Raw genomic sequence first — 23747 nt, 5'->3', positions numbered from 1 at the left:
TGGAATTGGAGGACCAAGGCTTGAGTCTTAGCTCTGTGTCTTATCAGTCATTAGACCCTGATCAAATCACTTAGCCTTTTCATTTCTCAGTTTCTACATCTATAAATGCGGATTACACCTACCCCTGGAATTGTTGTGAGGATTAAATGAGATAAAGCTGTAAAAAGCACTTCGTAAACTCTGGATTATTATATTAACATCAGCCGTTTTGATAGATTTGAAGTGTTTCTTAATGCTTTACTAGAAAAGCAAATTCAAGAGAAGAAAACTGATTAGCTTTAATAGCAGTACAAAATCTGACAAATCTCCATTAAGAATCTTTCCTTGAAAATCCCCAGTAATAGATTTAAATGACACATAGGCACTGATGTTAGAAAGGGAAAGATTTTTTAAGGTTTTAGTAATTTGTCTCACGTAAAGAAACATCTGGGTCAATGCATAGAACCTGAAGCAAGGCTGAATGTGATATGAGGATAATGATACTGACTATTGAAGCTGAAGGAGAAGATCATACAGAAGTACTGTCACTAAATATATCTGGTGATATTTGATGGGAAAACCCTCCACAGTGTTAAAGAATAAAAGAGCTTTCATAAGCATTTAATAAAAATACATTTACTGAGCAGATCTAACATGTCAGGCTCTCTGACCACTAATGAGTGTGGGCAAAAAAACAGGGAAATCCCACTGATGCTATGAATCCAACACCCAAGTTTTAGAACTGAGTTTGAGGACAGATGCTCAGCTTCTCCTTCTACCTTCAAAAGTCCCTGGCTAGTTTCAGAGGTCTGTCTGCCTTTGCTGAAGTAGATCCAGACTCTCTGAAAATCTATATTCCTAACGAGATTCACGCTTGCCTATGGTTGGAAGTGCCTTTCATTTTAGAGGGGACGAAAAGGAAGTGAATTCATCAAAGAAGGAAATGACTCCTATAGGTCACTAACTCAGTATGGAACCAGGATTAGCACCCTTGAGACTGTTGACTCCTTTGGCCCATACATTTTCCATTATAACACATCGACTGGTCATTTTATTAAACTGTAACCCTGGTCACTCTCATAACTCTGGATGACTCAAGGCAAACTCAATTTGGGTACAAAGGCATCAAGCCAAAAGGGAAGATTTCCTGATTAAAGCTTCTTAGGGTTATATCTTGGGGTGCAGGGGTTACAGTCACATGTTTGTCTTCAAGTTCTATTTTCAAAAGGAACTATTCTCAGTTTCCTCACTTGCAGGGTGATTAGGATGATTAATGAAATAGTGCATGTATAATTGCTTACTGTAGTGCTCCATGCATAGGTTACTCAATAAAGAATAGCCTTTTTGGACTTCCCTGGTGGCGCAGTGGTTAAGAATCTGCCTGCCAATGCAGGGGACACGGGTTCAAGCCCTGCTCCTGGAAGATCCCACATGCCGCGCAGCAACTAAGTCCGTGCGCCACAACTACTGAGCCGGCGCTCTAGAGCCCGCAAGCCACAACTACTGAGCCCATGTGCCATGACTACTGAAGCCCGCGGGCCTAGAGCCCATGCTCCGCAACAAGAGAAGCCACCGCAATGAGAAACCCACGCACAACAAAAAGTAGCCCCCGCTCGCCACAACTAGAGAAAGCCCACGCGCAGCAACGAACACCCAATGCAACCAAAAATAAATAAATAAAAATAAAATAAAATTTTTTTAAAATAGCCTTCTTTTTTAAACATCTTTATTGGAGTATAATTGCTTTACAGTGTTGTGTTAGCTTCTGCTGTATAACAAAGTGAATCAGCTATATGCACACGTATAACCCCATATCCTCTCCCTCTCGCGTCTCCCTCCCACCCTCCTCATCCCACAAGAATAGCACTTTTTTTTTTTTTTTTTTTTTTTTGGCGATACGCGGGCCTCTTACTGTTGTGGCCTCTCCCGTTGCGGAACACAGGCTCCGGACGCACAGGCTCAGTGGCCATGGCTCACGGGTCCAGCCGCTCTGAGGCACGTGGGAGCTTCCCGGACTGGGGCATGAACCCGTGTCCCCTGCATCAGCAGGCGGACTCTCAACCACTGTGCCACCAGGGAAGCCCAGCACTTTTTTTAATGTGCCAATATTTTCTCACATTGATAAGCAGCTACTATTTTCTATTACTTTTTAAAAAATTTTTAAATTTATTTTTGGCTGCGTTGCATCTTCGTTGCTGCGCGTGGGCTTTCTCTAGTTGCGGCGAGCAGGGGCTACTCTTCGTTGCAGTGCGCAGGCTTCTCATGCAGTGGCTTCTCTTGTTGCAGAGCACGGACTCTACGCGTGCAGGCTTCAGTAGTTGTGGTGCGTGGGCTCAGTAGTTGTGGCTCGCGGGCTCTAGAGCATAGGCTCGGTAGTTGTGGCGCACGGGCTTAGTTGTTCCACAGCATGTGGGATCTTCTCAGACCAGGGTTCGAACCCGTATCCCCTGAATTGGCAGGCAGATTCTTAACCACTGCACCACCAGGGAAGTCCCAAGAATAGCGTTTTTAAAAGCAAAACAAATCCAAGTGTTAAGATACAGGACAAGAAGAGGCTGATCTAAGACTACCCAAGATACTCCCATGCTTATTGATAACATTCTCTTTCTCATTAGATTTCTACCTACTCTTTCTGGTAAGACACAATCTTTAAAACACCACTGGCATTTATTCAGAAATATATTTGCAATTGGAACTGTGTCAGATTTTGTTTTGTTTTGTTTGGGAGGGGAGGAATAACTAAATCTTCTAACAGAGGGGTAGGAAGATGCCCTGAAATGAAATCAAAAGGCCTTAGTGAACAACTCAATAGGCCAGAAAGGAGATTAAGTCAACCTCTTAAGTTACTCTTTACACCTAAATGGCTCTTCCACTTCCATTTTAACCATCCTACAAGTTAATAGCAAAACTATCTTTGGTCAATAGGTCCAGGACTGTACTCCTTATTCTAGAAAAGCAACAGAATGGTATCTCATCTCACCACCTGCCCATTAGTTGTGGTTTGTTACGTGATGATCAACCTATTAGCATTCACATCACACTGAATTCACTGCAGCACTCTAAAAATCCTACTAATCCCAGGAACCCTAAAAGCATTTGGATGTAAAATTGCAGGCAATGAGGGACATTTTATTTTTTGGTTACACCACTGGGTGATTGCCCATTGCCCTGAAGCAGTAAATGTAAGAAAGAAGATTAAAAATGATGAAAAAGCATCAGTAGTTTCAGAAGGGCAAATGGTGGAGAGAATATCCTTAGCTAGAGAGAAAGGAACATCTTTTACAATTTTGAGCTATAAACTCTGAGTCCTTGATGTACATATCTCAAGGGTCTTAGTGACAGAAGACAGATATAGGAAAGTGTGAAAAGAAAGCTTCTAAAATATAGCTTTGTTCTTGGCATGAAACAATGGCAGATTCTGAAGAAATTGAGTTAATAAAAAACTGTATTACTTTTTATATAAAGAGATCAAATTTCACACAGGAAACCTGGAACGTTTTACTGACTTCAATCTAACTCTGGTGAGATACGGGGGAGATAAGAATTGTATTCACTAGGTTTACAAAAATATTAAACGTGACTTGAGGATATCATCTAATTTGACCAAGGTCACAAATCAAGGGCAAGACTAAAACTCAGACATATTGCTAAAGCAAGATAGTCCAGCTGAATTAAGGGTGTCAAGAATATAGTTACCTTATGAGTTAGCCTAGACTCAATATTAGCCTCAATTCTTTATATTTTACCACCTAAGCATAGCTCTAAAATAACAGAATCAGGCATTACTGTTAAGAAACATAAAGCTTTGTACTTTGAAAGACCATCAGACCATAGGGATCTGATGAAAAAAAATCTTATATTTATAAAAGCACTCTCAGTTTATACAATGCTTTCCTATCCCTATCTCACAAGATTCAAAACATCTATTGAAGTAGGCAGGGCAGATTCAGCTAACTTACACTCCACGCTAACTGCTCTCCTAATTTTTACCTCATTTGACCCTCTCAATCTTATGTTCACTCAATATTCATTCATTCAGTTCACAAATAGCTGCATGCCTCCTATGTTCCAGAAACTTAAGTGCTGGAGATAAAGTGCAGAAGAATAAGAACTTGGTCACTGCCTACAAAGAGCTTACAAATAATTTTAAGTGTGATGACTGCTACAAAAAAGGATAGGATGGGGCTTCCCTGGTGGCGCAGTGGTTGAGAGTCCGCCTGTTGATGCAGGGGACACGGGTTCGTGCCCCGGTCCGGGAAGATCCCACGTGCCGCGGAGCAGCTGGGCCGGTGAGCCACGGCCGCTGAGCCTGCGCGTCCGGAGCCTGTGCTCCGCAGCGGGAGAGGCCACAACAGTGAGAGGCCCGCATACCGAGAAAAAAAGAAAAAAAAACGGATAGGATGATATAGGAACATGATAGAGAATCCTAACCTAGAATGGAGGTCAGGGAACTCTAAGTAAGTGACTCATATCTGAAGGATGAGTATGAGTTGGGGAGACACAAATGGAGAGTGGGTGTGGGGTCTGATGTGGGTACAGGAAATAGCAGATACAAGAATCCTCAGTTGAAAGAGAGCGTGGTAATTTCAAGAGAGAGAAGTATAGTACTTCAGAACACAGTCGGCAAGAAGGAGAGTGCTACGAACTAAGACTACAAAGATAAGCAGTGAGTCAGCACACACTTGAGAGCCTACTATGAATCAGGCATTGTTCTGAGTACTGAGAAGAGTGGGTAACAAGAAAGACATGTTTCCTTGTCTTTAGGCTCTGGACGCGCAGGCTCAGCAGCCATGGCGCACGGGCCCAGCCACTCCGCGGCATGTGGGATCTTCCCAGACCGGGGCACGAACCCGTGTCCCCTGCATCGGCAGGCGGACTCTCAACCACTGCGCCACCAGGGAAGCCCTCCTTGTCTTTAAAAGCTTAGATTTCAGGAGGTTTGGGGAGCAATAATAAACATATAAATAAATAAATGTAATTGAAGTACTGTAGGTATTATGAAGAAAATAAAACAGGGTTTTGTAGTAGAGAGTGACTGGGAGGCTGCTTTAGCTAGTGTGGCCAGCGAAGCCCTTTCAGAAGAGATCACAACTGAATTAAGGCCTTAATGGAACGTGAAACAACAAAGTCAAGGGGAAAAGCATTCCAAGAAGGAAAAAACAGCAAGCACAGACGTCCTGTGATGATGGGTAGTTCAACGCAGCAGTCTCAGACCTTTTTGGCACCAGGGACCGGTTTTGTGGAAGACAATTTTTCCATGCACGGGGGTGGGGGAGAATGGTTTCAGGGTGATTCAAGCACATTAAATTTATTGTGCACTTTATTTCTATTATTATTACATTGTAATATATAATGAAATAATTATATAACTCACCATAATGCTGACAGGAGGCGGAGCTCAGGCGGTAATGTGAGCTATCGGGAGCGGCTGTAAATACAGATGAAGCTTCGCTCACAGGCCTGCTGCTCACCTCCTACTGTGCGGCCCGGTTCCTAACAGGCCACAGACCACTACCGGTCCGTGGCCTGGGGGTTGGGGACCCCCGGTTTAATGGACAGAAAGGTCAGTGTGACTGGATCACAGAGAATGAAGACAGAGTAGAAAGAAATGAAGTCAGAGAGATAGGCAGGAGCTAGATCATATAAGACCTGTAGGTCATTGTAAAGAGTTCAGATTTTATGCTAAGGGTTTTATAAAAAGAAGTGAAATTGAGGTATGCTTTAGAAATAGCACTCTGACTGCCAAGAAGAAGACGAACTGTAGTTAAGAGTACAAGAGTAGAAGCAGGCAGACTAGTTAGGACGATTTGTAGTAGTCCAGCAGAAAGATGCTTCTGATTTGGACTTTGAGGTCTTAGTAGTTAGTGACTAGTTAGATTTGGGGTATATTTTATTTTATTTTATTTTATTTTATTTTTTTTTTTTTTTTTTTTTTTTTGTGGTATGCGGGCCTCTCACTGTTGTGGCCTCTCCCGTTGCGGAGCACAGGCTCCGGATGCGCAGGCTCAGCAGCCATGGCTCACGGGCCCAGCCGCTCCGCGGCATATGGGATCCTCCCAGACCGGGGCACGAACCCGTATCCCCTGCATCGGCAGGCGGACTCTCAACCACTGCGCCACCAGGGAGGCCCTGGGGTATATTTTAGACTGATGGACTAGATGTGGGAATCAAGGATGGCTCTTGATTTTGGCCTCTGCTATTAGAAGGTAATGGTACACACACTTTACTGAGATGGAGAAGGATTCTGGAGAAAAAGATTTGTCATTCTCTTTCTGTTCTGTTTTGGTTAAGTGTGAGAGACCTGTTAGACATCCTAATGGATGTTTCCAGGGGGTGGTCTCCTACTATGCAAGGAATGGAAATCAGGATAGAAATATAAATGAGTCATCAGTGTTCAGATAGTATTTGCAGCTATTGGAACGGATGAGATCATCCAGGGAGAAAATACAGATAGAGAAGGGATGAGGGCCTTCCTTGCAGGCCAGGTTATGGACTGCGAAGTCTATCCTAAGAGAAACAGGACTGCACTGAAGGGCATAATAAAGAGATGACATGACCACATGTCTGTGAGTTTTAAAAAACAAACAAAACAAAAAACCAAAACAATCTCTCTGACTGTAATGTGGGAAATAACCCAGAACCAGAACAAATGAAAGAGGATCAGCCAGGAGACTCCTGTGGTTCCAGGCAGAGGCTGGTAGCAGCATGGTCTCTAGTGATGAGTGGAGATGAAGAGAAGTGGACTGGTTTGGAAGATGTCTAGTCATGATTTGGTGACTTCATGGCGTCAGGCAGAAGGACAGATAAGGATAGTTGTGAGTTGCTTGAACAAATAATTGAAAAAGTAAAAGTGCCACTTCCCCAAAAAAGGAGCCTTAGAAAGTAAGTTTTTGAGGGGAAGATGTTGACTCCATTTTTGGACATGCTCAATTTTAAGGTGCCCACGAGATATCCCAAGAGAGACTCTAGGTAGACTGCTGGCTATTGTGGTAGATTTACTATCTGCAGATGAAGCAACTAAAGTTCAGAAAAGTCCAGCCGAGATGTACGGCCGAGTATACCTTTCCCAGATGCCAACATTCAAGGACCCGAGTAGCTGAACAGAGAGATCTGAGTGCCCTGACTCAGATTCAGGCAGGCATCTGAAAGCCAGAAACTCATTCAAATCATTAAGACATGATGTGACAAGACATGTTGTGATGCAAGACTTGTTTTCAAGGCAACTGCTAAGCCTGGGTTAGAGGACGGTTATGGACAGAATGATCACTTTTGTGGGTGGTTTTTTTAAGTGTTTTTTTTTTTTTTTTCTTTTTTCAAGAGGGTGCGGTGAGCGGAGCTGGGGGCCTAAGAAGACTGGATCTCTGCCAGAGGCAGCATTCGTGCTGGGTGTGGTGTGGCGGCAGGAACAGCCCCCGGACAGGGATCTTCGCCTCAGCGCTGCTCACTTGCCCGTGGAAGGGGATGTGGACACAGCTCGCGGCGCCCGCCCGGCTTCCCTCCCTGCCCGCGCGGCTCCCCCTCGCACCTCCACAGCCTGCGACCTGTGCGCCAGGCCTGCCGCCCCAACCACGAGGCCCTGCACTGGGCACAGCCCAGGCGTTGTGTGCACTGGGCTTCCAAAAGGGCCCGGAACTGCGAAGGCTGCCTCAGGGGGCGGCTGTGGAGTGGGGCTGGGGTCTGAAATCTCCCTCAGAGTAAGGCGCCAACCCCACCAGAGCACCAGGCCGGTGCCGACCGTTACCTCAGACCCAAGGACCTCCCAGGCTCGGTCAGGCTCTTTCTCATAAGGGTTCTTCGTGCATCATCAAAGTGGCCTCGGCCGGGGTACCCACTAATAACTGCTCTCTGAAAAAGGCAGGCGCCGACCTCTCACGAAGCCTGGCTGGCTGACTCGACGACTCGCCCGGCCGCTTGGCCCCGCCTCCGTTAGAGCCGCGCTCCGGCCAGGCCCTTGGCGCACGCGCAGCTGCGCTCCAGGGTCACCAGGTGGGCGCGCGCTCCGAGGCCTGGCCGCGGTCTGCGCGTGCGCGCCGCTGCGACCGCATCCAGGGGTCGCGCGAGGCCAAGACCCGGAGTGGTCCGCCACGCGCCCCACCCGGTGGAGCACAGAAGTTCAGCGCCTTTCCGTGGTTCCCGGGCTTGTCCGCCCATTGGTCTTTTCGCGCCTACTGCGCGCCTGGCGTGGGAAGGTCCGGTGCTGTGGACCGCGGAGCCCCTACTGTGTGTGGAGCGTCGTGGAAGCACTTTTCGTACACGCTCTCCTTTAGTACTCACCCCGGTGCTGTACAGCAGTTATTAATATCCCAGTTCTAAAGAGGCTCCAAAACGGGAGCGATTTGTGGACATTCAAGAACTGGAACACTGGGCTTCCCTGGTGGCGCAGTGGTTAAGAATCTGCCTGCCAATGCATGGCACACGGGTTCCAGCCCTGGTCCGGGAAGATCCTACATGCCGCGGAGCAACTAAGCCCGCAAGCCACAACTACTGAGCCTGCGCTCTAGAGCCCCCCGCCCAGCCACAACTACTGAAGCCCGCGCGCCTAGAGCCTGTGCTCCTCAACAAGAGAAGCCACCGCAATGAGAAGCCCACACACCGCAACAAAGAGTACCCCCGCTCGCCACAGCTAGAGTAAGCCCGCACGCAGCAACTAAGACCCAACGCAGCCAAAAATAAATAAATAAATATAAATAAATATATATATATATATAAAGAACTGGAACTCTCAGATGGGTATGGGTCTTTGTGATTCCAAAGCCCAGCACATTCCCATCCACTTCCTGCTGATCAAATTCTGACGGTGTTGTGAATTATTAAGCCATTTCGTTGCAGGAAGGGGGGCCCCTTCCAGGGCCTGAGAGTGGGCTCTTGTCTAACACTCAGAAATGAATTGTCCGAGGAGACACACGTGCTGACAAAGCAAGAGACTTTATTAGGAAGGGGTGCCTGGGTGGAGAACAGGAGGGTAAGAGAACCCAGGAGGACTGCTCTGTGCCACGTGGCTTGCAGTCTGGGGTGTTATGGTGTTGGGATTAGTTTTGCCACCACTAATCTGTTCTCCATCTCCATAATTTTGTCATTTTGAGAATGTTACATAGTGGAATCTTACAGTAGGTGGCCTTTTGAAATTGTCTTTTTCCACTCAGCATAACGCCCTTGAGATCCATCCAAGTTGGTATGTGTCTCTGTAATTCACTCCTTTTTATTGCTGAGTAGTCTTCAATGGTATAGATAATTTCCCCCCGGCTTTTCAAATTTCCTACTGAGCATGAAATATTTCAAGTCTTAGGGAAAAGGAAACATACTTGTGAGAGGAGCAGTGCAGAGAGAAGCAGTTCATGCGTTCAAGGAAATTTTGTGTTGAATTAAATAATAGAATTTTAGTCTTGGCGTGCCCTCAGCATTCACCTGGGTAAGTTCTTCATGTTGTAGGAGTCCTCCTTGCAGTATCCTGGCAGGTTTTTGTGCAGCCTCTGTGTGGATGCTCCCAGTAACAGGGAAATCACTACCAGATGAAGCAGCTCATTAAATTGATACAAAATATGCCTTCCTTCCTGGAGCCTGCTCATGACTGGGAAATCTTCTGTCATAGGTTATTTTTACCCTGCCTGGAGTCCTTCCCTCTCCCCACTAACTAGATAAACACAAGCCCAAGATTGTGAGCAAAGCCTGCAAGAACCTGAGCAAGAAGGGGATGTCCTGGATCCAGGATTGGCCTCTCTAGGGAGATTTCAGCATTCACTGGCTTAGAAAAACAAGGGGCTGCAGACTTTTTAAAATGGAATGAAATTCTGCATGAACACACACACGGATACCCATGGTCCCCTAGGAATGTTCTCCTTTCTGCACGATAGGAGTGCCCTTCAGAAGGAACTGAACTGCTAATCTCAGAGGAAAGGTCTTAGATTCTCTCCGGCCTCGAGTCCCCTGTATCAGACCAGTGATCTCTTCCTTTTCCTCCAGCCATCCTTTTTTTTTTTTTTTTTTTTTTTTTTGCGGTACGCGGGCCTCTCACCGTTGTGGCCTCTCCCATTGCGGAGCACAGGATCCGATGCGCAGGCTCAGCGGCCATGGCTCACGGGCCCAGCCGCTCCACGGCATGTGGGATCTTCCCGGACTGGGGCACGAACCCGCGTCCCCTGCATCGGCAGGCGGACTCTCAACCAGTGCGCCACCAGGGAAGCCCCCTCCAGCCATCCTTGAATGCAGATTCTGATCTGTCCATGGTTCTGATTGTCAATGGCTTCATGGGTTCTTTCATTCATTCCTTTGCGGTAGCTTATATTTATTGCTCACTTGCTATATGCCCGGGACTGTGATGTGCTCCTTACATCCACCCTCTTTCTATTTAAGTATATAAGACATAACAGGAAAGAGCACATATCATAAACATACAGCTCAGTGAATTTTCGTACAGTGAATATATTCATGTAACCACCACAAAGCTCAAGAAACAGAACATTATCACACCCCAGAAGCCCCCTCCTGTCCCCTTCGAGGTTCTATCCTCCAACTGTAACCATAACCCTGACTTTTTACAGCATAGATTAGCTTTTTTCTACTTTTAAACTTTTTCTTTTTAATTAATTAATTAATTAATTTTTGGCTGTGTTGGGTCTTTGTTGCTGCACGTGGGCTTTCTCTAGTTGTGGCGAGCGGGGGCTACTCTTCGTTGTGGTGCGCGGGCTTCTCATTGCAGTGGCTTCCCTCATTGTGGAGCATGGGGTCTAGGCGCACGGGCTTCAGTAGTTGCGGCACGCGGGCTCAGTAGTTGTGGTTCACGGGCTCTAGAGCACAGGCTCAGTAGTTGTGGCACATGAGCTTAGTTGCTCTGCGGCATGTGGGATCTTCCCGGGCCAGGGATTGAACCCGTGTCCCCTGCATTGGCAGGCGGATTCTCAACCACTGTGCCACCGGGGAAGCCCTCTACTTTTAAACTTTATATAAGCGGATCATACAAATTGTCTCCACTTTTGTGTCTGGCTTCTATGGCCAGACATTTTGTTTGTGAAGTTTATTCACATTATTCCATATAGTTGCAGTTTGTTCATTCTTGTTACTGTGTAGCATTACCTAGTGTAAAATATTCCACAAGTTATTCATTATACTTTTTAAAATAAATTTATTTATTTAATTTATTTATTTTTGGCTATATGGGTTTCATTGCAGCTTTCTCTAGTTGTGGCGAGTGGGGGCTACTCTTCATTGCAGTGCACGGGCTTCTCCTCATTGCAGTGGCTTCTCTTGTTGAGGAGCACCAGCTCTAGGCGCACGGGCTTCAGTAGTTGTGGCTCGCGGGTTCTGGAGCGCAGGCTCAGTAGTTGTGGTGCACGGGCTTAGTTGCTCCACAGCATGTGGGATCTTCCTGGACCAGGGCTCGAACTCATGTCCCCTGCATTGGCAGGTGGATTCTTAAGCACTGCGCCACCAGGGAAGTCCCTATTCATTATACTCTTGATGGGGCATTTGGGTTGTTTCCAGTTTTCTACCCTTATCCATATTCCTGATATAAAAATTCTGTTCATGTCTTTTGGTGAACATATGCTTTTCTATAATATATATAATATATATTATATTTACATGTATATATGGATATGTATACACATATACATAGGGTAGATTGTGGGTGGGTACATTTTTCAGTTCCCATTTTTCAGATAAGAAATCTGAGGCTTGAAGAAGTTGAGCCAGGAAGTAGTGGAGCTGGGACATGAACCCAGTCCTATCTGACCCTGGAGCTCAAGCTCTCTCACCATCATGCTTTACTGCCTCCTAATGAATGAGCTGTTTAAAAGTACTCATGGAGGGCTTGACTGGTTGCTGCCATTGAAGGAGATGGAAAGATAAAAAGCCACAGTCGGGCTTCCCTGGTGGCGCAGTGGTTGAGAGTCCGCCTGCCGATGCAGGGGATGCGGGTTCGTGTCCCAGTCTGGGAAGATCCCACATGCCGCGGAGCGGCTGGGCCCGTGAGCCATGGCCGCTGAGCCTGCGCATCCAGATCCTGTGCTCCGCAACGGGAGAGGCCACAACAGTTAGAGGCCTGCGTACCGCAAAAAAAAAAAAAAAAAAAAAAAAAAAAGCCACAGTCACACAAGAAGGAAAATCATAGATGCTGGTGAAAGGCACATGGGTGTGATGAGGAGCCTGAGGGGGTCATTTTTATCTTGGAGGGTCATAGGAGGCTTCCTGGAGGAAGACGCATTTGACGAGAAAGGATGGGGGCAGATTCTGGGCATGCAGGAGGGAGGGAGTGCCAGGCTGAGAGAGCTCTGGGGCACAAGAAGAGGAGGCCCACATAGAGACACAGCTGCAAGGGCCTTCACAGATCATTTTATCTGGTCCCCAGTGTCCACCCACCCATCTGTACACTGCTGGCTTCCAAATTTATATACCCGGTCTTGACCATTCCCCTAATTGCCAAACTCTTTTCTATTCAGTTAGATGGCAAATAGGCATCTCAAACTTGACATGGCCAAAACAGGCCTCCAGATCTCCCCTCCCCGCCACACACACCCACTCCAAGCTGCTCCTCTCCCAATCTTTCTTGGTCTTTGGCACTACCAACCACCAGTTGCTCAGGCCCCAAGTTGCAGCATCATCCTTCCTTCCTCCCTCTCCCCACGTCCAATCCATGAGCACATCCCATCAGCTCTATCTATAAAGCACACCCTGAATCAGACCTCATCTTACCACCTCCCTGCTACCCCCTGGTCATGGCCACCACCATTACTCACCTGGATGAGTGAAACAGCTTCCTCACGGCTCTCTCTGCTCCTTCTGAAGTTCCATAGGGGAGAAGCCTTCTTTGCCTCTTCCAGCTTCTCGAGGCTCCAGATGTTCTTTGGTTTGAGGCTGCCTAACTCCAATCTCTGCTTCTGTCTTCACATGACCTTCTTCTTTGTGTCTTCTCTTCCCATTACTAGGGACCCCCTCTTATTGGTCATTGGACTTAGGGCCCACCTGGACAATCCAGGATGATTTAATCTTGAGATTCTTAACTTAATTACATCAGCAAGACCCTTTTTCCAAATAAGGGCACATTCACAGGCTATGGGTGGACTTATCTTTTAGGGAGCAACCATTCAACCCACTATAGAGGTGAATACCAGAAAAAAAATAGCTCAAAGAGTTTAAATTGAATTTAAACTTTAGTCCTCCAGTGAGTGATTACTTTTCAAAGCATAGAAGACTCTTGGCCTACACCTACCTGCTATTTCAGCACTGACTGTTCATGCATCACTTCAAAGGTCTTTCTGAGGAGTGAGCGTCTGCATTGTGCTTGCTGCAAGGCTGACTTGAGGCTGTGGGTCTCTAGCCTTGCTGCAGCCTCAAACCTACCAGATCCTCTCTGCCCACTCTAGGGGCATTGCCACTGCTGCAAAAGGTTCAAAATTGTTTCCTTCTAAAGAGATGGTCTCCCCAGAGAAAGCCAGCTGCTAGTGGTGATGATAAAAGGAAAAAGAAGGGATCCAAGAAAGTGCTGGTTCTCACCCAGTGTGATGGGCAGCCTCTAAGATAGATGTCCCCCAATGATCCTGCCTCCTGGGTTTTATGCCCTTGTGTAATCTTTTCTTCTTGAGCATGGGCTGGATCTAGTGAGTTGTCTCTACTCAGTAGAATATAGTAAAAGTGACAGGATGTCATGTCTGAAATTAGGTTACAAAAAGACTATGGCTTCTGTATCACTCACCTTTTTTCACTCTCTAGCTTACTTGCTCTGAGGGAAGCAGCTGCCATGTTGAGTGGCCCTGTGGAGAGGCCCAAGTGGCAAGGAAATAATATCTCCAACCAACAGCCTATAAGAACCTGAGGGGGACTTCCCTGGTGGTCCAGCGGTTAAGACTCTGTGCTCCCAGTGCAGGGGGTCCACGTTTGATCCCTAGTTAGGGAACTAGATCCCGTGTGCTGCAACTAAAGACCCTGCACAGCCAAATAAATAAATAAATATTAAAAAGAAAAGAAAAAGAACCTGAGGTCCTCAGTCCAACAGCCCTCCAGAAACTCAATCCTGTCAACAACCTTGTAAATGAGCTTGGGGGTGGACCTTCTGAGGCCTGCAGACAGCCACACAAGTGAGCTTGGAGGTGGATCCTCCCACTCGAGCCTTCAGATGATTGCAGCCCTAGCCAACACTTAGACTGGAACCTGTGAGACACCCTGAGCCAGGGGTACCTGCTAAGCTGTGCCCAGATTCCTGCTCCACAGGGACTGAGATGATAAATGTTTGTTGATTAAGCCACTGAGTTTTGGAATAATTTGTTACGCAGCAATAGATACACCCAGATACAGATTTCTAGGATATATTCAACCATGTGGAAGGCTTCTGCTACAGTGGTAGCTGTGTTCACAGTTTGGGAATTCACAGATATTGGCTCATCTCCCTCAAGAATCTACAACACCTCCTTGCACTCCTTTGATTCTGTCTATATTTTTAAACAAACATAATATCACACTATAGTGACAGTTGCACATTCTATTTTTTCTGCTTGATATGTCATAAGCATTTTCTCACCTCACTAAACATTCTTCAAAGCATTCTTTGTTCTTAGCATCTGTTCAGGGTATGAGTGTACCAACGTTAATTAAGTCACTCCCCTCTCTTACTTGTTTTGAGCTTAAAGTAGGGTTTTACCTTCTTGGGTCACATCTATGGGCATGTTTCGGCCCCTCCATTCAGGGCCTACAGGGAAAGTTCTGGGAAGGTAGAAGGCAGGATCACCTGTGGTTAAGTGCTCCTAAAGTTACATTGACAATATACCATTTCCTAGCTATGTGACCTTAACACCTCTGGGCTTCACTTTCCCCTTCCAAACAGAGGGGTAATAACTATATCTACCTTGCAGAGTTATTAGAGTCATCATTGAGTTAACCCGAGTTAAACACAGAGTGCCTGACAAATTTTAGGGTATATAGACACAAGCCAGGCCACAGTATCCTCATCTCCCTGTGAGTCCTGGAGCACCGTACATCATAATCGACTCTTGTCCCAGACCTCCAACCAACAGCATCTTGGCTTCCCTCCCACCAGTCTGTTCTCCCTGAACCTACTGGTGACCCCAGCTCTGCAGCCATCCACAATCCTGTGGCCATGACACCTCCTTTTACTGTATGAGTCCAAGCACTTCCATCCCATCTCAAGGCCTCAGTTTCCTCATCTGCAATATGGGAGGGGGGGTTGGATTAGGAGGTCTACAAGGGGTCACCTGTCTCTGAGATTCTAGACTATTCCCTCTTCTTGCAAAGGCCTTTTGGTTTCAAGAGTACAAGGTACAGCCAGAGCTTTAAACAACTAACCAAAGCAAAAAGAATTGGACAACACTTTATTTACCATAAAGTCTAGGTACCAAGACTTGTACTCAGCATCCTGGAGTGTGTCAAATACTAGCATAGTGTCTGTTTACATGTGTGTGAAAATCTGGGTGAAGAGCTGGAGTTTCTCATCTCAGGTCCCTTACAGTGTTTGTCCTGAGTCTGAATGAGAACCCGCCACCCCCCACCCCACCCCCATCCCCGAGCAGGCGCTACAGCTGAGCTCCCACCTAGCCCCAAGCCCCTGCTCTTCCAGCTGCCATCGGGCCAAAGAGCAATGAGGGGCACTGCTCAGAGGGGCCTGAGGGTAATGAGGGTCTGAGGGCTGCACAGGGATGGGGGTGATACCGGAGAAGACAGTTCTCACCGCGGCCAGGTTCAAGTCCAGCACTTGCTTAAACATAACTTTGCACCTGGTCCTTCCCTCATTCTTTCCACCTGCCTTTTGTGCATGACATGAATGCTCTCAGAAGTCCACCCACCATGGCCCTGGGAGAAGCGGGGAGGCAGGGAGTTACTGGGGAATAGCCTGGAGAGCTAACCCTTCGCAATCTCCCCAAGGTCATGGTATGGCTATGGGTACTCAGCATGTAGAAATCCCAGGGGGGACTGCTTCAGGCTTGTCCCCAACTCCAACCCACAGGTTCAGTTCTTTGGCACTGAAAAGAACAGAAAGAATTCACTTCTGGGCTCCTGCCTGGCCCCTCCCCCCCCAGGCTTGGACTCTGGACGAGCCGCAGCGAGGGCAAGGTTTCAGAGACTGCAGGGCTCTGTGGCCCTGGGAATCACAAAGCAGAAGGGAGAGCCCCTCTCCACTCCCAGCACTTAAACCTCTCACACCAGTTCTCAGTTTCTAGGACTTCAGCCCCTGGGGTGCCTGAGCCATGATTCCACTAGGAGAAGGAGGAGCACATCGTGGTGTTTCAGGTCCCAAGAAAGGCTGTGTGACCTTAGACAAGTCATTTGGCTTCTCTGAGCCTGTCTCCTTCCCACTCCTGAAAAATAGACTGACAATCTGGATTCTGCAGGATGACCAAGAGGTTGAAATAAGAAAGTAGCGGTGACAGGACCTGGCAGAGTGGTGGGCACACAGTGACGGCTTCCTTTCCCTGGTGAAATACTGGTTCAGCTGGTCAGCCAATAAAGGCAGCTTCCAGTGGCAACAGAGGAGATGCCCATGTGCTGAGGCTCCTTCCTGAGTCCAAGGAAGGGGCCAGCCCAGCTCTGGGGGGCGGGTTAGAAGTGGACTTGAGCATAGGAGAGCAGGGGGAAGGCCAGAGGGGGTGGGGCCCTTGCCGATCTGTTGCTGAGGAAGCAGGCTTTATGCTCCCTGCCCTGCAGAGAGCCCAGCCCCAGAGTAGCTGAGGGGCTGTGGGTTGAGGATGCCAGCTTCCCCCTGGTGGGGTGCTCCAGCCCGAGGGACTGTAGAGGGGGAGTTTGGGCTGGGGGGCTGGGCAGGAGGGTGCTGAGCTTGGAGGAAGACCTCAGCAGGCCGGAGCCAGTGAGCGAGGCAGATTGGACAGGGCTAGGGGACGGCTGGGCAGAGGATGTAGTGACAGGGGTGGGACCAAGGGACAGTGAGGGCAGAGGGGACAAGAGGAGGCCAAGGGAACCATGAGGCTGTGGATCTGGAGAGAGCTGCAGAGCCATTGGAGAGGAGACCGGGGTCCGAAACGGGTTTGGCTGTTCCTGGCAGCCATGTCGTCCAGGGCGCACGGGGCCTGGGGGCCACTCAGCCTGGCCCCAGCGGCCAGGGGGCACTGGAGCCAAGCAGGAGGCACAGTCCATGGGGCATAGGCGCTCATGCATGTGCAGGGTCCGACTCCACCACGCCAGCTCAGCCTGAAGGGCCTGGATCTCCTTCCGCAGGGTGTGGTTGTGTTTCTCCAGTGACTCATGCTGCTGGGGGGAGAAGCAGATGGGTGGGGAACGTTATGTCAGCCAGAATCAGGGGCCCAGCAAGAGCCCTATTTCCCAATCCCCCAGGGTCCTCGATTTAGGAGGAAGGATACCACCGCCGTCTGAATGCCCTTTGGCTACTCTCTGGCCAGCCTTCCGTAACATCAGCAAGTCCCCCCAGCTCACCGTCCTGCTAGGGCTCAGATCTGCCTGCTCTCCATCCCTGCTGCCAGGTCCCTGAGCTAGTCAGCCTGGGATCTCCACTCACCTGGGAGCTCCACCAGCCTCCTAACTGGTGTGCCCCCCAAACCACCCAGATCTCTTGGCCCAGAGGAGACATTGGGTGATTGCGTCGTTAATCGAATATTAAAGCCCTCTGAAGTCTCTCATGACTCCCTGTGCATGGTGGCCCCAGTTCACACCCCCAGTTTTCTCTCTCCGACTTCTCTTGACGCCCCTACTTCCTGTTCCCCATATGGATGCTGCTTCCTTGCCACATTTCCGTTCTCCCCTGCCTGGACACTTCCAGCACCCCCATCCTCGGGCTAATCCTGACATGGCCTTCTTGTGACAACTTAGATGTCCTCTGTCCTGGACACCTCTAGGCGGCTTAGTGCCACTGCCAGACCTCCCCAGTGCCCAGAACTTTCCCACTGAGGCACCGTGGCCGGAGTCCAGGGTCATGTTTTACAGGTTGGCAGCGCAGGTGTGTTCTGTTCCGCATTTAGGTTCTGTTCTGCTGAACCCTGGGTTCTGAGAACCCAGTGGGACAGTAATCAACGTGCAGTTCTAAACAACCATTTATGATGACAACAATGGTGGAAAACGCAGAAGGAACTCTATTTCCACAGCTCATCAGGCTCAGTGACTTCCTTTGGTCCCCTCCCCCACCTACCCCCCTTTATGGACACTTTTCAAAAGAAGAAGCTGCAAGGGTGTTTTGCATTAAAATGTTGCTTAAGCCATGGACTCAAAGTTCTAACAGGCCTCAAAGCCACCCGCAGCCCCACTCCCAAGCTGGTTTCTGCCGTGGAATGTGGAGACATTTTAAAAACATGTCATTAGGTCACCCTTCACCTAAATTCTCCAAAAGCTTAAATTCACCTCCAGAAATTGAGTCACTCGCTCTTCACTCTTTCGTTCACTCATTCATTCATTCGCCACCTTCAGGCTGCTCAAATGTCACCTCCTCCGGGACGGCTTCCCTAGTTAGGTTTCTATCACCCCACGTGCCCCAGTCCCTTCCCTCTTCCCTGCTTTACTTTTTCCCAAAGCACGTATCACCATTTGATATCCCAAATACCTCATAGGTCATTTATTTGTCCAGCTCCCCCATGAAAATATGAGCCCTGGGGAGGGTGAGCTGGGCTTTTTTCTGCTGTAGTCACAGCTGTATCTCCAATGCTTAGAACTGTGCTTGCCACACAGGAGATACTCAATAGGGATTTCTGGAAGGAAGGAATAAACGAACGCAGGAAGTCTCTACCGCTGCCAGGCAGGCACCATCCTGGGCATCAGTCCTCATTCTCATGCATTCTACAGGGTGCTACTCTCTTATGGCCATGCCAGCCCTATTTTGCTTGCCTGAAATGTCTTTTCTTACCTTCATCCATTTGGAAAACTCCCATTCATCCTTGAAAACCAGTTCAGGCTTCACCTCTATACCACCTTGACCCAACTACCTGTGTGTTGCTCCCACCTATGTGTTCCCAAAGCACTTTATCCTGACTCTATGAATCGCTCCACAGGGAATTATTGAGTCCCTTCTATTTGTCAGGCACTGGTCCAGGTGATGGGGAAACAGCAGGGAACAGAATAGTTCCCTGCCCTCAGAGTGCTTACAGTCTGGTGAGGAAGACAAGCAATGATCACATCTAAATATGTGATAGGAAGTGAGTACTAACCAGAAAAATAAAGCAGAGTAATAGGAGAGGTCTCTTTAGCTCAGATGTTTAGAAAGACCACCTCCTTCTGAGGAGGTGACATTTGAACCAACAACTAGAAAGAAGTGAGGATCTAGCTAGGCTGCTGTCTGAAGGTAGACGGAGCAGCCAGGGGGAGCCCCTGAGGTTGGATGTGCTTGGCCAGTGAAGGAACAGAGAGAACAGGGTGTAGGATGTTAGGAGAGGACAGTGGACAGGTGGGGGCGGGGTTACAGAGAGTGTAGGGCCTTTGGGTGTGGAGGGCTCTGAATTTTACTCATTGCTATAAGGACTAACATGTATGCAGCCCTCCCAAAGCCCAGGTCCTGAACCCAGCCTAATCGTCCCCCTGGGATGGAACTGGTGGTGTCCTTTCTCTCTTCATAGAGGTAGAAGGGAAGCTCCAAGGTCAGGTTACCATCCAAGGTCAGGTTACCGTCCAAGGTGAAGAGGCAAGTGTAAGTGGAGACCCCCCCTTCCCACCGGGCTCCTTTGCCTCCTTTAGTCTCCACAAGGGTCCTGCCAGTGGGCAGGGATTATTGTCCCCATTTTCAGATGAGGACAGTGAAGCTCAGTGAAGGAAGTAACTTGCAGCTAATGAGTGCCACAGCTGGGACTCTAAAGCCAGCCCATCTTAACCCTGAACCGGTTTCTCACAGCGTGGTCTTGGCCACCCCCATCAGAACCTGTCCATCAGAGTGCAGCACCTCTTGAGGTGGCTCCTGGGTGGGGAGGGGCCAGGAGCTGGACTGTAACCAGTGCCTCAGCTGGTCACTGAGCCAGGTTTTCCCTGTTTGCCTCCCTCCTTGTCTCCTCCCCCTAGATTGGGGGTGCCTTGAGGGTAGGCCCGGGCTGAGGATGCACCGTCATGTCCCTGGAGCCCAGCGTGTGTCTGGCACACGGTTTCCACTCAACACCCAGGAATTTCCAAATCTCAGTTGCAAAGCCCTTCCCTCCTCCCAAACTCAGGCCCCCTGGCACATACGGCAGTGCAGGGGGAACTGCTCATAGGCGGGACAGAGAAGAGGTGGCCGGGCCAGGTAAGTGACATCAGGAATGGGAAGGGAGGCATCCGCCACCTGGTGCAGGGCATCCGCCTTGTTCGTGTGCTTCTGCCGGCTTCTCTGGGCGGCTGCACAGTTATTCTGTTTCTTCTTCAGCTGCCTCTGATGTTCCTCAGGGTCCTGTAGGGAGAGAGGCCAAAAGCTCAGGGGTCCTGGCAGGGGCTGGCTAGCTGTAAAGCCATACCCTTCTTGAATCAAGTCCCCGAGGGTCCCCCTTCTCCTCGAAGCTCTCTCTGGCTCCCCCAGTGTCCACACACCCCATCGCAGACACAGCACTCCTCAGTGGATTGCCAGCCTCACCCACGTGTCCTGCTCACAGCTCACGATGGGGCAGCACAAGCGAGGATTCAAACCCAGACAGGACCGACTTCACACCCACCGTCTCCTTATCAGCCATGTTGCTCTGGGCAGATCACTCACTTCTCTGTGCCCAGCTACCTGATCCATACAGTGGAGGCACCAGCGCCTTCCTCACAGGACATAAAGCAGGCAGGGGTTAATAAAAGTCAGCCGCTCTTGTTCTGATCGCTATTACTTCCACGGTCAAGGTGTTGATTTCTCTAGCCATGAGCTCTGTCTGTAAGGGCAGGGTGGGGGTTCTGATTTCACTCCATATTCCCATGCCTAGCTCAGGCCCAAAGCTGATATTCACTTATGCAAGAAATATTTCTTATGCACCTACTATGTGCCACACACTGAGCTATGGGGACACAGCAGCGAACAAAAGAGGCAAAACTTCCTGCCCTCAAGTTGTTCGCATTCTAGGGGGACAGCATCCTAGAATGGGTGAATCAAGTCCCTTCTGGTAGAAGAGTGGACTCAAAGGTTGACAGCTGTGACCCTCCCCCTACACTGGGGTTCATGAAACTTAGATGAAATGTTTAACCCAAATGCCCAGGGCTCTGGAAGGTCAGACAAGAGGGAACATTGGAGACCCCACAGCTCAACCCGCCCTCCCACAGGTCACTCTGGGAGGTGTGTTCTGAGTGTAGGGACCTCAGGCAAGACCCTGGCCTCCCTGGTGGAGGACTCTGTGCTCCTAGGTTCATGGCCATAGCAGGCCCCTTCCTGGTGATGTGGGGACTGAGAGACTGGAGCCTGGGGGAAAGACCTGCAGAGAGAGAAGTGGGTGGGCCTCTGGTACCTGGGTCCTGGGAGAGAGGCAAGGTTCCAAGGGAACCATGGCCAGAGAACTCGGGGAGGAAAGAGAAGGCTCCTGTAATGGCAGTGAGCGAACAGGTGGGTTAGGAGACAGCAGTATTCAGAGGCTAAGTTCTAAACTGGAGGCTGGATCTGCAATGGGAGAGCAGGAAAGCCCTCGATCCAATCCCCTCAAGAAACTAAGGCCCAGAGAGAGGGTGTGTGAGCCCTCGGCCACACAGCCCATGTGAACAGAGCTGGTACCGGGCACCCTGGGGCATACTCCCCTTCTCATCCCCTGAACCTGGCCCCTGTACTCACCATCCTGATCAGCGGCCCATTAGCCCCACAGAGGTGCATGGTGGGGCAGGAGAACAGAGGCTCACACCCGGTTCAGGGTGTCCCTCTGCCGCTGTGACCTCCCAGTACCCTCTGGGAACCCAAGGAAGTGGCAGCTCTTTAAATCCTCCGTGACCGCTCCACCCCCAGTAAGCCAAGTTTCAGTTTCTCCTAAAGCCACTGGCTGCTCAGAATCCCAGGCTTGGGTTGGCTCATGTGGCTGGAATTTCCTAACACGAACTGGCCTTCCGGTTGGGCCCCTTCTCTGGAAAGAGGGCGGTGGAGGGTGGCGAGAGGAGGGAGCCTGGATGCCCGGTGTGGGGAGGGGTGTTCTGGGAGAGGGAGGGCAGGCTGCCGTGGACAGAGCCAAGAGGAAGCCAGTGGGGGACCGAGGGCTCATATGTGATACGGGAGAACCCCTGGTCTCTACAGTTGCAGGAGCCCAGGTTCACAGTCCACCTCTGGTTTGCTGGAGCTGTGCAGTTTTGAGAAGGTGATTTACCCTCTCTGAGCCTTAGTTTCCTCATTTGTAAAGGGAGATGATACAGACATCCACTCTCAGGCTTGATGTCAGAACTAAGCAAGATAATACAACCGCCCCCAAACCCTGTGAGACTAAAGTTGAGGCGTGTCTGCAAAAATAAGCAACGGCCCTTAAATAGGAGAACAGATGGCTAATGACTGTGTTTTCATACAACAGACCACGCAGCAGTAGAGAGAGTGATGTCTAGCAATTAAGAGCACAGCTTCCAAGCTATGTGACTCGGGTACATAATTTCACCTTTCTGTGCCTCTGTTTCTAAATCTGTAAAGTGGGGATAAAAATAATTTTGTCGTGAAGGTTAAATGAGTTAAGGCAGGTAAGGCACCTAAAAGCATGCCTGGTGTAGAATGAGGGCTCAACAAATATTCACAATTATGATACGGTGGAAGATTCAAAGCTGCACTTATCATCATGCCTAAAAGTTCATAACATCCAATTGTATGAAAATGACAAGTGGCAACAAGATCTGAACAAAAATAATTTCTGTAATGTTGAATAATATGGATGTGTAATTATGTGAGAAAAGTATAAAAATATGCATGAGAATGAGAAACACAAAATTCAGAGCGTGGTAGCCGGCGGGGGTGGAGGTAGAGATGGACTGAATGGGACACACAGGGATTTCGGTTGTGTTAGGGATGTTTTGTTGCTTCAACTGTGGGAACACAATTGTCTGTGATAATATTATTAACTACACTTTGGGGTATACCTGAATGTTTCATAATAAAAACATCTATTAAAGACCTAAAAAAACCTGAAGCCCCATGCAAACCTGTATGGTTGTTGTGTCTCTAAGAGAGACCATGCTTGGAAGGGACAACAGTTCAGGGGATGGTGGAGCCATTAATCCCTCTCCAAGAACAACACAGCAACTGATGTACAGTGAAGAGCCCTGTGCCCTGCTGACTAGAGCATCTGGGGGTTGTACCTGAGTCCTGAGGACTCAAGGCTGATGGTGTGGGCTCACCAGAATGGCAAATACTGTGGATTCGATCTTCTGATAGGAAATGGTGTCCTGGAGTACTGTGTTTAGGAGTTCACAGCTGCCTCTGAGCTTATTAGAAAAGAACACTGCAATTGATTAGCAATGTCTGCCATGCCATGATTGATTAGTGACGTCTGTCATGAGCAGGGCATTAACTGTAATAGTCTCCTGCTATGCTGTGAAGTGGGTATGAAACCAGTTTGGGCTTTAGAGTCAGACTTGACTCTGACACCTGGCACTCTACTCAGCAGGTCTATCACCTGGAGCCTCAGTGTTCTCGAATGTATGCTGTGGATGACCAAGAAATTATACCTATTTATAAAGTTGATTTGAAGACCGAGAAGAATGAGATGAGAAGAGAGCTCTTTGCATATTGGCTAGGATCCATTCCCACTCCTGAGATTTATGGGTACACAGGATTAATTATGCAGCCTCATAATTTAAAACACCTGGGTGGGTGGGGCTGGGCATGACAGCTGGGCCTGGCCCTCCTTGCTTGTGAGGGGCATGGGAGAGGAGCCTCTCTGAGTTATTTTTGTTTCCCAGAAACCAGGAGGGCTGAGGCATCT

At 48.8% G+C, this 23747-nt stretch overlaps 1 protein-coding gene across 1 annotated transcript; it reads right to left on the bottom strand.

Moving 5' to 3' along the window:
- Positions 1-16521: 16521 nt before the first annotated feature.
- Positions 16522-21670, bottom strand: BATF2 (basic leucine zipper ATF-like transcription factor 2; the record flags this gene model as incomplete). Its single annotated transcript, XM_079708786.1, has 3 exons — positions 16522-17187; positions 20186-20290; positions 21632-21670. 3 exons carry the CDS (start codon positions 21668-21670, stop codon positions 16522-16524), a joined length of 810 nt encoding a protein of 269 aa, XP_079564912.1.
- Positions 21671-23747: the final 2077 nt, after the last annotated feature.

The sequence above is a fragment of the Hyperoodon ampullatus genome, assembly GCF_949752795.1.
Source record: "Hyperoodon ampullatus genome assembly, chromosome: 7".
NCBI classification, from domain to species: domain Eukaryota; kingdom Metazoa; phylum Chordata; class Mammalia; order Artiodactyla; family Ziphiidae; genus Hyperoodon; species Hyperoodon ampullatus.
This window is presented reverse-complemented; position numbering and strand designations above follow the sequence as displayed.